The sequence below is a fragment of the Budorcas taxicolor genome, chromosome 11 (assembly GCF_023091745.1).
Source record: "Budorcas taxicolor isolate Tak-1 chromosome 11, Takin1.1, whole genome shotgun sequence".
Classification (NCBI taxonomy): domain Eukaryota; kingdom Metazoa; phylum Chordata; class Mammalia; order Artiodactyla; family Bovidae; genus Budorcas; species Budorcas taxicolor.
This window is the reverse complement of record NC_068920.1, coordinates 28,079,426-28,091,540: the sequence shown is the minus strand read 5'-3', so window position 1 is coordinate 28,091,540 and position 12,115 is coordinate 28,079,426. Positions and strand designations below refer to the sequence as shown.

At 41.0% G+C, this 12,115-nt stretch overlaps 2 protein-coding genes across 2 annotated transcripts in view; one reads left to right on the top strand and one right to left on the bottom strand.

Moving 5' to 3' along the window:
* Positions 1 to 1,883: 1,883 nt before the first annotated feature.
* Positions 1,884 to 2,768, bottom strand: LOC128056746 (biliverdin reductase A-like). The gene has a single exon (XM_052649554.1). The coding sequence runs from the start codon at positions 2,766 to 2,768 to the stop codon at positions 1,884 to 1,886; it is 885 nt and encodes a 294-aa protein (XP_052505514.1).
* A 2,013-nt stretch (positions 2,769 to 4,781) lies between these two features.
* LOC128055517 (cytidine monophosphate-N-acetylneuraminic acid hydroxylase) overlaps positions 4,782 to 12,115 on the top strand; it is a 61,172-nt gene continuing 53,838 nt past the window's right edge. Inside the window, exons 1-3 of the mRNA XM_052648112.1 lie at positions 4,782 to 4,789; positions 6,097 to 6,300; positions 9,921 to 10,012. Of these exons, the coding sequence (XP_052504072.1) occupies positions 4,782 to 4,789; positions 6,097 to 6,300; positions 9,921 to 10,012 (304 nt within the window). The remainder of the gene's footprint in view (positions 4,790 to 6,096; positions 6,301 to 9,920; positions 10,013 to 12,115) is intronic.

Below are 12,115 nucleotides of genomic sequence, written 5' to 3'. Positions count from 1 at the left end.
TTACTTTCTTTCCATTATTTTATTGTTCTTTCATGTTTATTTAAGATGGATGCTTTTTAGCTTTTCTTTTTTAATGTTCACATCCAAGGCTATATGTTTATCTCTAAGTATTCCATTACCACATGGGTTATTCTAGCTTCCTCCTCTTGCTTATCTATAAGTCCCACTCCAACCATGAGAAAATTAGCTCTCACCATTGTTATCCATGTATTTAATGGTGAAATTCTAGTGTATGTGTATAGAAGTATCAGAATCACTGATTCCCTTCCATCTAGTTCATAACAATGATCTCATTTCTCAGGACCTCTCCCAACGCTGATATGTCTTCCTTATGGAGTGCGGAACCCAAACTGCACAGCATATCTAGTTGTGGACCCTGAGTGGTTTTGAATAAAGGCAAGATCATAAATTTTATCTTGTTTTCAGTGTGCTTTCTGGTTAACACCCACTGTTTCTATGGCCTTTTGTAATGAAACATGCAATGTGGGGTCTTAAGGGAACAGTGTAAGCTGATGACTTTTTATTGAACAGTTTAGATTAGAACCCATTATTCTAAAATAATTGGAATAAATTTTCTCTAATATTTCTTCATATTTGGCCTGATTTTGTCTATTCACACAGCCTCATGAGAATTTGCTGTCTCTCAATTTCTCATTTTGATTTCTGGAACAGCTTGAAGGCCATTTGCAATCTTGACTATTTCATGTTATTGGTTCAACAAATATTTGTGAAGTACCCAACAGAAAATGCCATGATAAAAGATTTCTGTATGAAGCTTGCAGTCTGACGTTCTTCTGCTAGGTCCTTGGTTCCCAGAGTATTTTGAGTGTGAGACTTACTTTTTTTTAGATCATGCCATGCGGCATGTGGGATCTTAGTTCCCTGACTAGGGATCAAACTTGGGACCCTGGCAGTGAGAATGCTGAGTGCTAACCACTGGACCACCAGGGAATTACTCCAAGTTACTTTATAAAACTTATGTGAGCCAGTAATTTGATCTTTTCTTTAATCTGTGACTTTTGGAAGCATTCTCACACTCTTTGGCCAAATGGAGGACATATTGCCTTCTTGGGAGTGTACTCTTTCATTCACCAGATATTTACTACCATGATGACAGACATTTTATAGCTCAGCATTCATGCAGTTTACATCCCTGTGAACAGAATATTGGACATCTTCCCACTGAAAACAAAGCTCGGGGCTTTCCTGGTGGCTCAGCAGTGGGAATCTGCCTGCCAGTACAGGAGACATGGGTTTGATCCCCCATCCAGGAAGATTCCTCATGCCGTAGAGCAACTAAGCCGGGTTTTCTCAACTATTGAGCCTGTTCTCTGGAGCCTAGGAGCTGCAGCTACTGCACCCTGATACTGCAGCTACTGAAGCTCTCTCTCTAGAGTCCGTGGTCCACAAAGAGAAGCCCCCGCAATGAGAAGCCCTCCCACTGTGAGAGAGCAGCCTGTGCTTGCCACAACTACAGAAGAATCCCATGCAGCAATGAAAACTCAGCACAGCCAAAAATAAATAAATAAATAAAATTATAAAAGATATGAATCTAATTTAAAAATTATGGTAACAAAATAATTCATAGATTGACAGTTCTGAATGAGTTGCCTTTTCTTCCTCTAGCTCTTTTTTCTCAGAACTTAACCTTCTGGAAGATTCCTGGCTTTATAGCTGAATATAATCAAGATGAATATCATTAAAATAATATTTAAGAAGTCAACACCAAAGCTAAAATTTCATGAGAAAGAAAATATCAAAATTTTATTTTTATTTATTTTTTTACCCAAGACATGTTTAATGGTAAGAATAGAGAGAAAGGTCAACTCTCGATAAAGATCAGGCTCCGGTTTTGCTGAGCAGAGCAGCACTGACCCTTCCCCTCACTGCTTCAAGCAGCAGTGTTTCTGGATCTCTCCTGCGAGCCACAGGCAGTGCAGGATGCGTTTCTTCTCGGCAGCCAGCTCCTCTTCTGAGAACTGGCCCAGGAGTTTCTGGACAAATATATTCTGATCTTTCAGGAAAATATTCTTATTGATGCCTACGTTGGGCATATTCTCCAGGGACCCAGATCTGAAATGGAAGCTTAAACGTCGCTTTAGGCCAGGTGCTTTCTCTTCAGTCCAGGTCAGCGGGCTTTTGTTCTCTGTCTCCAAGCACACGGTCATCTTCACATACTGGTCTTCCTTTCGCTCTTCCAAAGTGGCCGACACGAGAGAAAGCTCCCCGAAGAGGCAGACCAGCCAGGTCAGGCGAGAGATGCCGCTGAATGCAGGGAAGCCAAACCGCTCTTCTTCCAATGGGGCAGCTGTGAAGAGGAGAGACCCTTTCAGCAGGTCCTTCCCCACCACTTCTTTCTTCAGGAATGCAAACTCCTCCATCAAGAGTTCAACATGCTCCTCATGCAAGACTTTCCCTTTCTGCTCGGCCAACTCCCACAGGTCCTTAGCTGCCACCCAAGATGGTGTCATGGGGTATTCCACAAGGACATGCTTTCCAGCATTCAGGAATTGCCTGATGTAGTCCTCGTGGCTAGAGCTCTCACTGCAGATAAAAGCAACCTCGACCTCTTGACTGGAAAGAGCATCTTCCAGAGAAATTTGCGGCACCTCGTCAATGCTCCCCAGCTCTCGTCTGGGCACGAAGCCAATCAGGTTCAGGAACGCTGAGGAAGCGTGTGGATTCCGCAGGTCCCAGATCCGTACGAAGCCGGCTCTGCCAACGCCGACCGCCACCACGCCAAACTTCCTCTCGGGCTCTGTGTTCATCTTGGTCTCTTTCTGTAGAAGCTGCCGCTGGGCACAAAGCTGAAGCTCTCCGAGCCACCTCCCAAAATATTAAAAGCAGGATGCTACACCACCAAGTTTGAGGCAAAAGGAAAAAAATGTGTGTCCCTATATAAATGTTTTTATGTGTGTTTAGTGGTTATTTTTCACACACGTTGAAGTGTTTGAAAAAAATATTGAAATGTTGAAAAGTAGGTGTACTACAATGCCCATCATCTTAGTTTCAATATTTTATCTATACCCAAAGCAGAATTTACTATAATTTTACTTTCCTGACTTTAATGGAATCCAACTCAATAATAATAGCTTTAAAAATCAACTTTTGGGGAAAACTAACCATTAAAAAAATACATAAAGGGGAACTTCCCTGGTGGTCCAGTGGTTAAGAATCTGCCTTGCAATGCAGGGAGCACAGGTTTGATGCCTGCTCAGGGAACTAAGGTCCCCCATGCTGCAGAGCAACTAAGCCTGAGTGCCACAACTACTGAGCTTGCTCACTGCAATTACTGAGCCCACTTGCTGCAACTAGAATGTCAGTACACCACAGCAAAGGATCCTGCGTGATGCGATGAAGATTCTGCCTGCTGCAACTTAGACCAGATGCAGTCAAATAAAAAATAAATAAATATTTTTTAAAAAGAAACCAAAGGGATGTAGATTCTTTAAAAAAAAAAAAAAGAAGAAGAAGAAGAAGAAATATAAAACCATGTATATAGGAGTTGCTGCTGCTAAGTCGCTTCAGTCATGTCCGACTCTGTGTGACCCCATAGACGACAACCCACCAGGCTCCCCCGTCCCTGGGATTCTCCAGGCAAGAATACTGCAGTGGGTCGCCATTTCCTTCTCCAGTGCATGAAAGTGAAAAGTGAAAGTGAAGCCGCTCAGTCGTGTCCGACTCTTCGTGACCCCATGGACTGCAGCCTACCAGGCTCCTCCGCCCATGGGATTTTCCAGGCAAGAGTACTGGAGTGGGGTGCCATTGCCTTCTCCAGTATATAGGAGTGCACATGTTAAAATTTTGCTTTAGATTCCAGTAGATGTACTCAAGGAATTAATAAAGATGTAGTTACTTGTCTTACACAGTTGAAAGCCTTAGAATCTAGCAGAGAGCTTTGGCTAATTGGTTCATTCAATCAAGTAAAACAAAATATTTAGAAAGATTTTCTTTTTACATGTTTGGGTTAATTTTTCCAGAAATTGCCTCAGGATTTGCTTTGACTTGTGTCGGATATTTGTACTGATAAGAATAAAGATAAAAGAACTTCATGGGGCTTATCATGGATTCCTTTCTATCAAATACATTTAAAACATATATTTGGAAAAATTTCATTTTTTCAAGTCTACTCTGAACAGAATTTCAGAGTACTCTGAACAGAGTCAAGTCTACTCTGAACAGAATTACCAGGAGTTTGGGACAGAAGTGACAATGAGAATCAGTTTTGAAGAAACAGGTCATTCTGAGTTAGAATTCTGCCTTATTAGCTGAAAATTAGAAGTAACTTCTCTGTTATTTCCTGTTATGGTATTTTTATAATATTATTTAATTTCCTCTTTAAGAAATCTGCAGATTTTGCTTCCAGAAATGAAAGTGCCAAAAATGTACATGAAAATCAAATCAATTTTAATTTAAGATATGAAAAGAATTTTGACCACTTTTGGTTTGGAGTGGAATATATAATTAGACATGCATCCATATTTCATACCATGGATATGCTAAAATTTATTTTGAAGTCCCTCTTCACAAAAATTATATCCCACTATGATTCAGAGTTGCATCATAAAGAGAGTTTGTTTAAAGGCTAGAGTTTGAGAAATGTAACATTTGTAGTTTCCCTGAAAAAATATGAAAGATCAAATGCTTCATTTTCTGCTGGAGCTTTTTATAAATGACTCAGATTAGGTGCAGTTGGTTCAGTCTTCAGCTAGCTCTTAAAGATAGGCAGTCTGCTAAGTGGTAGGGAGAGAAAAGTAGAGAGAGTGTTTTTAAAAGCATCTATGTACAAGTAAGTAGGATGGTACACAGGTACTAGGATATAATGTTCTACAGTAAATATATGTTAAGAAGTGCTAGACTTATAGTGCTAGGCTTATCATAGTGATCATTTAAAACATATGGAATTATTGATCAGTATATTGTGTACCAGGAACTAACATAATTGTTGGAGGTCAATTACACTTTAAAAATCAACTCATAGAAAAAGAGATCAGATTGGTGGTTATCAGAGGCACAGTGTGGAGGGAAGGGGAATGAAAGTTAGCAAAAGGTACAAACTTCCAACTGTAAGATGAGTTCTCAGAATGTAATGTACAATCAGATAAACATAACTAACACTGCGTGTGTGTGTGCTAAGTTACTTCAGTCATGTCTGACTCTTTGTGACCGCATGGACTATAGCCCAGCAGGCTCTTGCATCCATGGGGATTCTCCAGGCAAGAATACTGGGGTGGGTTGCCGGGCCCTCCTCTGAGGGATCTTCCTGACCCAGGGGTAGAACCTGTGTCTCTTATGTCTCCTGCACTGGCAGGTGGGTTCTTTACCACTAGCGCCACCTGGGAAGCCCCATAACTAACACTACTGTATATTATATATGAAAGTTGTTGATTAAGTCCTAAGAGTTCTCATCACATCTTTAATTTTGTATCTATACGAGATGATGGATATGCCCTAAAAGAAAGAGAATAAATGTCAATGTTTCCTGGAAAGTAAAAAAGAAAGAAATGTTAGATTTGACCTGGGGGTGGGGGTGGGGCTTGGAAGGGTTAACCAAGGAGCGGTGATTGAGTTCCCTTTGAACCTAAAGAGTGACTCTCGGTGGGCAAAGAGAGGAGGTTCTGGTGTGAAAGCTTGAAGGTGAGGAGCAGTTATTGATACTAAATATAGGATTTGGCTTCTGAAAAAAAAAAACGTATTTAAGGAGGAGACATCACCAACGGAAATACTGAGCTGAGTGTACATCCTCTTTCTCCACGCAGATTTCTGCCTTGGGGGAGTGAATGAGACACAGAAGCTGAAGTGACAACTGCCATTCTTCTGAAATCCGCAGAGAGAGGCAACGGCAGACTATGGGCAGGCAAGTGAGGGAGGCATTACTTTCCTGGGAAGGCGGGGATCAACCCTCGACAAGTAGGATGGGCATTTAAAGGAGGGGAGAAAGTTCACCGTCAGCTGCCACTCAGCCCAGGTACTTGGAACAATGGCCTTAAATAATATCTTAAGAAAACAAGAGGTTTTGACTGCCATTGTCAAATGGTTCTCTCTTAAAACCTAACAATGTCTCTGTTTCCTCTCAAAACATTTGCCTTTTCACAGCATCGAACAAACAGCTGAGCTCCTCTTGTGTCTCTCCCCCGCTGAAGCTGCCAATCTCAAGGAAGGAATCAATTTTGTTCGAAATAAGAGCACTGGCAAAGATTACATCTTGTATAAGAGTAAGAGCCTCCTCCGAGCATGCAAGAATATGTGCAAGCACCAAGGAGGCCTGTTCATAAAAGATATCGAGGATTTAGATGGAAGGTACCATGAGTCATTCTGCTTTTTCTCTAGTGACCCTTCTTATAATTAGATTTGGCCAGAAGTGTGGAAATCAAATGAAACAACTGACAAATTATTTCTCCTAGCAAATTTGTAACTTGTGCACATTTAGGGTATCTCTCTGATCTCAAAACATTCTGACCTTTACTTAATTTCCCATTCTCTCTCAAGAACTCTAATTGAAAATGGATTCCTAGCTTGATAAACAGTGACATTTCTAAGGTACATGGGTCTGTGTATGTGAGTGAAGGGTTGGGTGTGCGTGATAGCTTTTATGTTCCAAGACTCAGGCCTCTTTGGGGTTTCCTTTCCTGCTTTCCCAGAAGTAGGAGTGGAGCAGGCCCTTGTCCAAACTCTGCTGGGGAGCAGATAGACTTTCCCTGACCACCTTGCAGTGATTAAAAACCCCACGTGGCAGAGCCCCAACTGTATTGCTCTGAACAGAGGTGCTTCTGGTCATTTCTTGGAAAACCGGTGCTGGTACCCCTCCTCCCCCATCCGTTGATTAAGACTATATATAGATGACCTCCCTCCCCAGTTCAGGGACAATACCAGGGCAGGATTGCTGTGGATTTTTGTTGTTGTTGTTTTGTCTTGTTTTCAGTGACAGCCAAAGAGATAGCAGCACACTCTGGCAGAGACAGGGAAGGTAGGGGAGAGGGGATGCTCTGTCAGCCTGATGCTCAACACTGGCAATGAATGAGTGGCTGATCCCACTTTTCCAAGCTTCTCTTCAGCCTAACTTGACCTGGGTGCTTTTTAGCCACTCCCACATCAGACTTGTCTTCTACTGTTGTCGATTTGATTGCTCAGGTCATCTGTGGGCGGTTTAGTGCAGGTGGATTCGGAGGAACTGGGTAGTTGTCTAAGAGTTCCCTGCCAGAATTGTATAGATGACCATTACCCAAGTCTAGAATATTCTTACACCTGGCATACAGATTTGCTTCACTACACTCTTAGTTTCAGGACTGAAACAGTGTTGACACCTGTCTCCTACTTGGCTCCTCTGATGGGATTGCTAGATTAGGCAAACAGAAGGCATCCAGTTAAATCTACATTTCAGGCAAACAATGAATATATTTTTAGCATAGATGGGTTCCAAGTATTGTATGGGATATACTTTGAGCAGCAACTCTACTCTCGGAGACCCTCATGGTTATTTGCTGACAGCCTTGCTTTGAGTCCCTTCCATCTTCTCAGTGGATTTAACCCAGGGAAACCTCAGCCATGGCTTGTTCTGTCACTAGTGAGCTTCTGTGGGCACTCTGGGACCTTGAGGTCTTCTGACTGTTGCGGTTTGGGGACTTTGCTTTTCGTCTCTCCTCAATGGACTTTCACCAAGGAGCTCACGTGGCCAGCCATTGGAGGAAGTGTAGCTTTGTGATTAGCAGATTTATCACAATCTGCCCTCTTCAGAAACCTGGCCCCACCACTTATCAGCCCCGTGACCATGAACAAATTTCTTAGCCTTTCTGGACCTTGGTCTTCTCCTTTATAAAGTAAAGATGAGAGTATTACCTGTTCTGTCTGGCTGCTCAGAGGATTACGTGATTTCCAACACAAAAAAATACTTAAAACAATATCTGTCATATGATAAGTGCTCAATAAACATCAATTACTTTTACGATTATTACTCTGTCATGAGCTTCTGGTATAGCTTAGGAATGAGATTATTTATAGGAATTCAGCTTGTTCTTGAATCTGGCTTGATTATCCTAACAGAGTGATCACTTTGCCACAGACTGGCCTTTCTCTCCTTCATGCAAAGCCTTTGGGGTGGTTGATCCTAGTTTCACCCTATTCTGTTGTCAGGCTAACCTGGAGCTGGCACTATCAACTCCGTCCTCAGAGTAACTCACACCCTGTACTCACACATCCATTGCTCCAAATTTGATTGCTTTTCCCTGGGTGCTCTGTGCAGCAATCTACCTCAGGAATCTCTCTACAAGGAGACACTTAAGAGTAATGAGCTACCTCTTCTACCCTCCCTACCTCAGCCATTTTTCTTCTTCACACATAACCAAGATCAGCAACTCTCATAAGCTGTGGTTCTCATTTTTTCAAATTTAATAGGGTTTCACAACCTCTTAGTGCATGGAGCTGTTACCTTCCTCCTGTCTGCCTGCTGCCCATGAACAGTTAAGACCCTGCCATGCTTCCCATTTATTGACCTGCATGCTGAATAGCTGCATTTGGATGTCCTCAAATTTTGAAAGGTTGTTGCCTACTCATTGATGAGAGAGTAGATGTTACAGAATAATCCTCCTTAAATTGAAGTATGGAATACATTTTTTTGCTTTGTTACTAGAAAAAGGCATGAAAAATTCTTGATATAATGAAGCTTGGGAAACATCATGTAATTTACCGTTATAGAAGTTAAAATAGACATTGTTAGTTTAAGAAATCTGATGTTTCTGATTTGAGACATTTGTGGTTTGTTTTTTTTTTTAATCTTTAACGGCTACAAAAACTTCACTAGAAACACCACCAAGGTAGAGAGGAAATGGAACATTTATACCTCATTTTCTACCACCATAACCCCCTTCACGGTTTGATAAGAAATGGAAAAGAAATCACTAAGCCTCCTACTTTGCTGCAATCTAGCTGTCATTCTGAAACAGGGTCACCAGAATTAGCAAATAAAAATGCAGAACACTCAATTACATTGCAGATAAGTGAGGAATTTCCAGTGTATGTCAAATATTGTGTGAGACATATTTTTAAATTGTTATTTATCTGAAATTCATATTTAACTGGGCATCCTGTATTTTGGCAACCATGCTCTGAAATCTTAAACTATAAGTCTTTCCTTCTCAAAAAATACAAATTCGAGTTGAACTTAAGTTCAGTACACTATAATAGGGACCAAGGTTTGTAGAGTGATCATAAATCATAGATTTGTCTTTATCACTACATTCTGTCCTCATATTGGCCTCAGTTGGCTCTTAACCAACTTAGCTTTTTTATGAGAGCTATCCCTAAAGGTGACTTTATTCTGATGGCTCTGTTGATCTCTAACATGTATTATTTTGTGATGTGCCATTTATCTTCACTGTTTTTTGAACAATTTTAAAAATAATTTATTTGTTATTATTTTTTTAATGCTGGGTCTTGGTTGCTGAGCAGGCTTTCTCTCGTTGCGGGGAGTAGGGGCTACTGTCTTGTGCAGGCTTCTCATTGTGATGGCTTCTCTTGTTGTGGAACACAGGCTCTAGAGTGTTTGGACTTCAGCAGTTGCTGCACATGGGCTCAGTAGTTGCGGCTCCTGGGCTCTAGAGCACAGGTTCAATAGTTGCAGCACACATGCTTAGCTGCTCCTCAGCCTGTGAGATCTTCCCAGATCCGGTATCGAACTTGTGTCTCTTGCATTGGCAGACGGATTCTTTACCACTGAACCACCAGGGAAGCCCTATCTTCACTTTTAAAATTACCTGCTGATGATTAGTCTATATTTCCTTGGATATTTGAGCTTTAGCTATTAAAGTTTTCCTCTCATGAATTTTGTGTTCAGCTAACTGTAGTTGTTTATAATGCATGTAAGCCCAAGAAGATTAATTTTTACTTACACCATTTCATAAACCTAAGGACAATTTTTCATCCAGGTCTGTTAGATGCACAAAACACAACTGGAAGTTGGATGTGAGCACCATGAAGTACATCAACCCTCCAGGCAGCTTCTGTCAAGATGAACTAGGTAAATCCCCTCCATATTGATCAAAGTATTCTTCTGTCGTTATTATTGGGGACCTTCTTGTCAACTTGTTTCCAATTTCACTTGAAGCTTTGGTTACATTCTGATTTTAACCTGTGGACATTAAGTCTTTTAAAAATAGTTAACGCTGAAAATTCTAAACAGAATTTCTTCAGAAGGTCCCTTCGTTTATTCCTTCACTTGTTCAATAAGCATTTGACGAGATCATGCCAGGTGTAAACCGTTGTCCTGGGTATGAAGAGAATCAAAGATGGATAAAAAAGAGTCATCTTTTGTCTGCATGACTGGACTCCTTGCTTCTGTGCTTGCTTCCTGCAGTTCATTCTGCTTATAGCACCCAGATTGGTATATATTTTTAATTTAATGTTTATTTTATACTGGAGTATAGTTGATTTACAATGTTGTGTTAGTTTCGGGTATGCTATGTTGTGTTGGGCTTAGTTGATCAAGCGTGTCGAGCTCTTTGTGACCCCATGGACTGTAGCCTGCCAGGCTCCTCTGTCCATGGAATTCTCCATGCAAGAATACTGGAGTGGGTTGCATGTCCTCCTCCAGGGGATCTTCCCAGCTCAGAGATCGAACCCAGGTCTTCTTCATTGCAGGTGGATTCTTTACTGTCTGAGCCACCAGGGAAGCCCTTCAGGTATACAAGGCTGATATTTTAAAAATCAAAATTAATTCATGTCATTCCCCTGTTTAAAACTCTCCACTGAGTTTCCTAACACACTGAAAAATATGCATCCCTTTGACCTGGCAATTCCACATCCAAGGCTGTGTCCTAAGGTCTTGATAATCCTTGATATGTCAAAAGATATAGGTATGAAAATGTTCATTCATAGCAATACTATCTAAAGAGAAAAACTGAAAACAATCAAAACATTAAAAATAATTCCACTGTGTCTTAAAAGTAATACTATTGAAGGAATTAAAATAATTAGAGATTTTTTATAGATAAAGCAAAAAAGCAGATTATAAATGTTACATATAGTATGACACAATTATGAGAAATGTATATCCATAAGCAGTGTGGATGAGGGCAGTCTTAACACTGGTTATCTGTGAAGGGAGCTAAATGGAGGGCTTCCTGCCTGGACCTCCAGACTGGAAACTGTGTTTACACCAGCTCAGAATCTTTTTCAGGCTCAAATTATTGTACATGGGATAGGATACTAGGGCCACTGTTGTCCAGATGTCTTGGTGAGACCAACTCCTAATCATTTTTTAAAGAAGGCTGTGGCCTGCCAAGGCATTCTCCCAGTTCCCAGAGCAGAGGTGTCACTGAGGTGCATGTCCTTTCCCGATCACCCCCAAAGAGATGTGACAGCAGGTTATTCTGGGGTAAGTTGCTAATTCCTTTGACGGCAAGTGCATCTTCCCCCATCCCTCAAAAGGATGCCTGGACCACTAGCTTCTTTTGCCACTCCATGTCTGTTGTGCTAGCTTAGGAAACCTGCAGACTGCTTGTTAACAGAAGCTAGTAACAGGCACTATACAAATACTGTTAAATTTATTTGGCAGAAAACAGGTTAGAAGCAAAGGTTTGAAACTATTAAACTGTGTAAGTTAGAGGACAATAGACTATCAACTTAATGAGTATGTAACCCAGAAATTTATAGCTGCTTAAGGGCTTTTACAAAACCTCTAAGTCTTTTGGAATAGACAGCTAGTGGGAAGCTTCTCTTTAGCACAGGGAGCTCAGCTTGGTCCTCTGAGATGACCTAGAAGGGTGGATTGGAGGTGGGGTGGGAAGGAGGTCCAAGAGGGAGGGGAGATGTATATATATAGCAACAGATATATATATATGTGTATATATATATAGCGCTATATATATATATATAGCGCTATATGTATATATAGCTGATTTACTTCCTCGTACAGCAGAAACTAGAATGACATTGTAAAGCAATTATACTCCAATTAAAAAAAAAGACTTTTTTTAATGTATGTCTTGAATAATCCACACATCTCCTCTGTGACTTGGACCTTTGGAGCAAGAGGAAGGGATTTCCCACTCAGCAGAAAGTTGATCAAATGGAACATAGATCGAAGGTGGAAGCTGATGCAGAGGGTTTCTGGCCAGAGGTG

Coding starts and splice junctions, on each gene's coding strand:
- LOC128056746 (XM_052649554.1), bottom strand. CDS start 2,768: ATGAACACAGAGCCCGAGAGGAAGTTTGGCGTGGTGGCGGTCGGCGTT.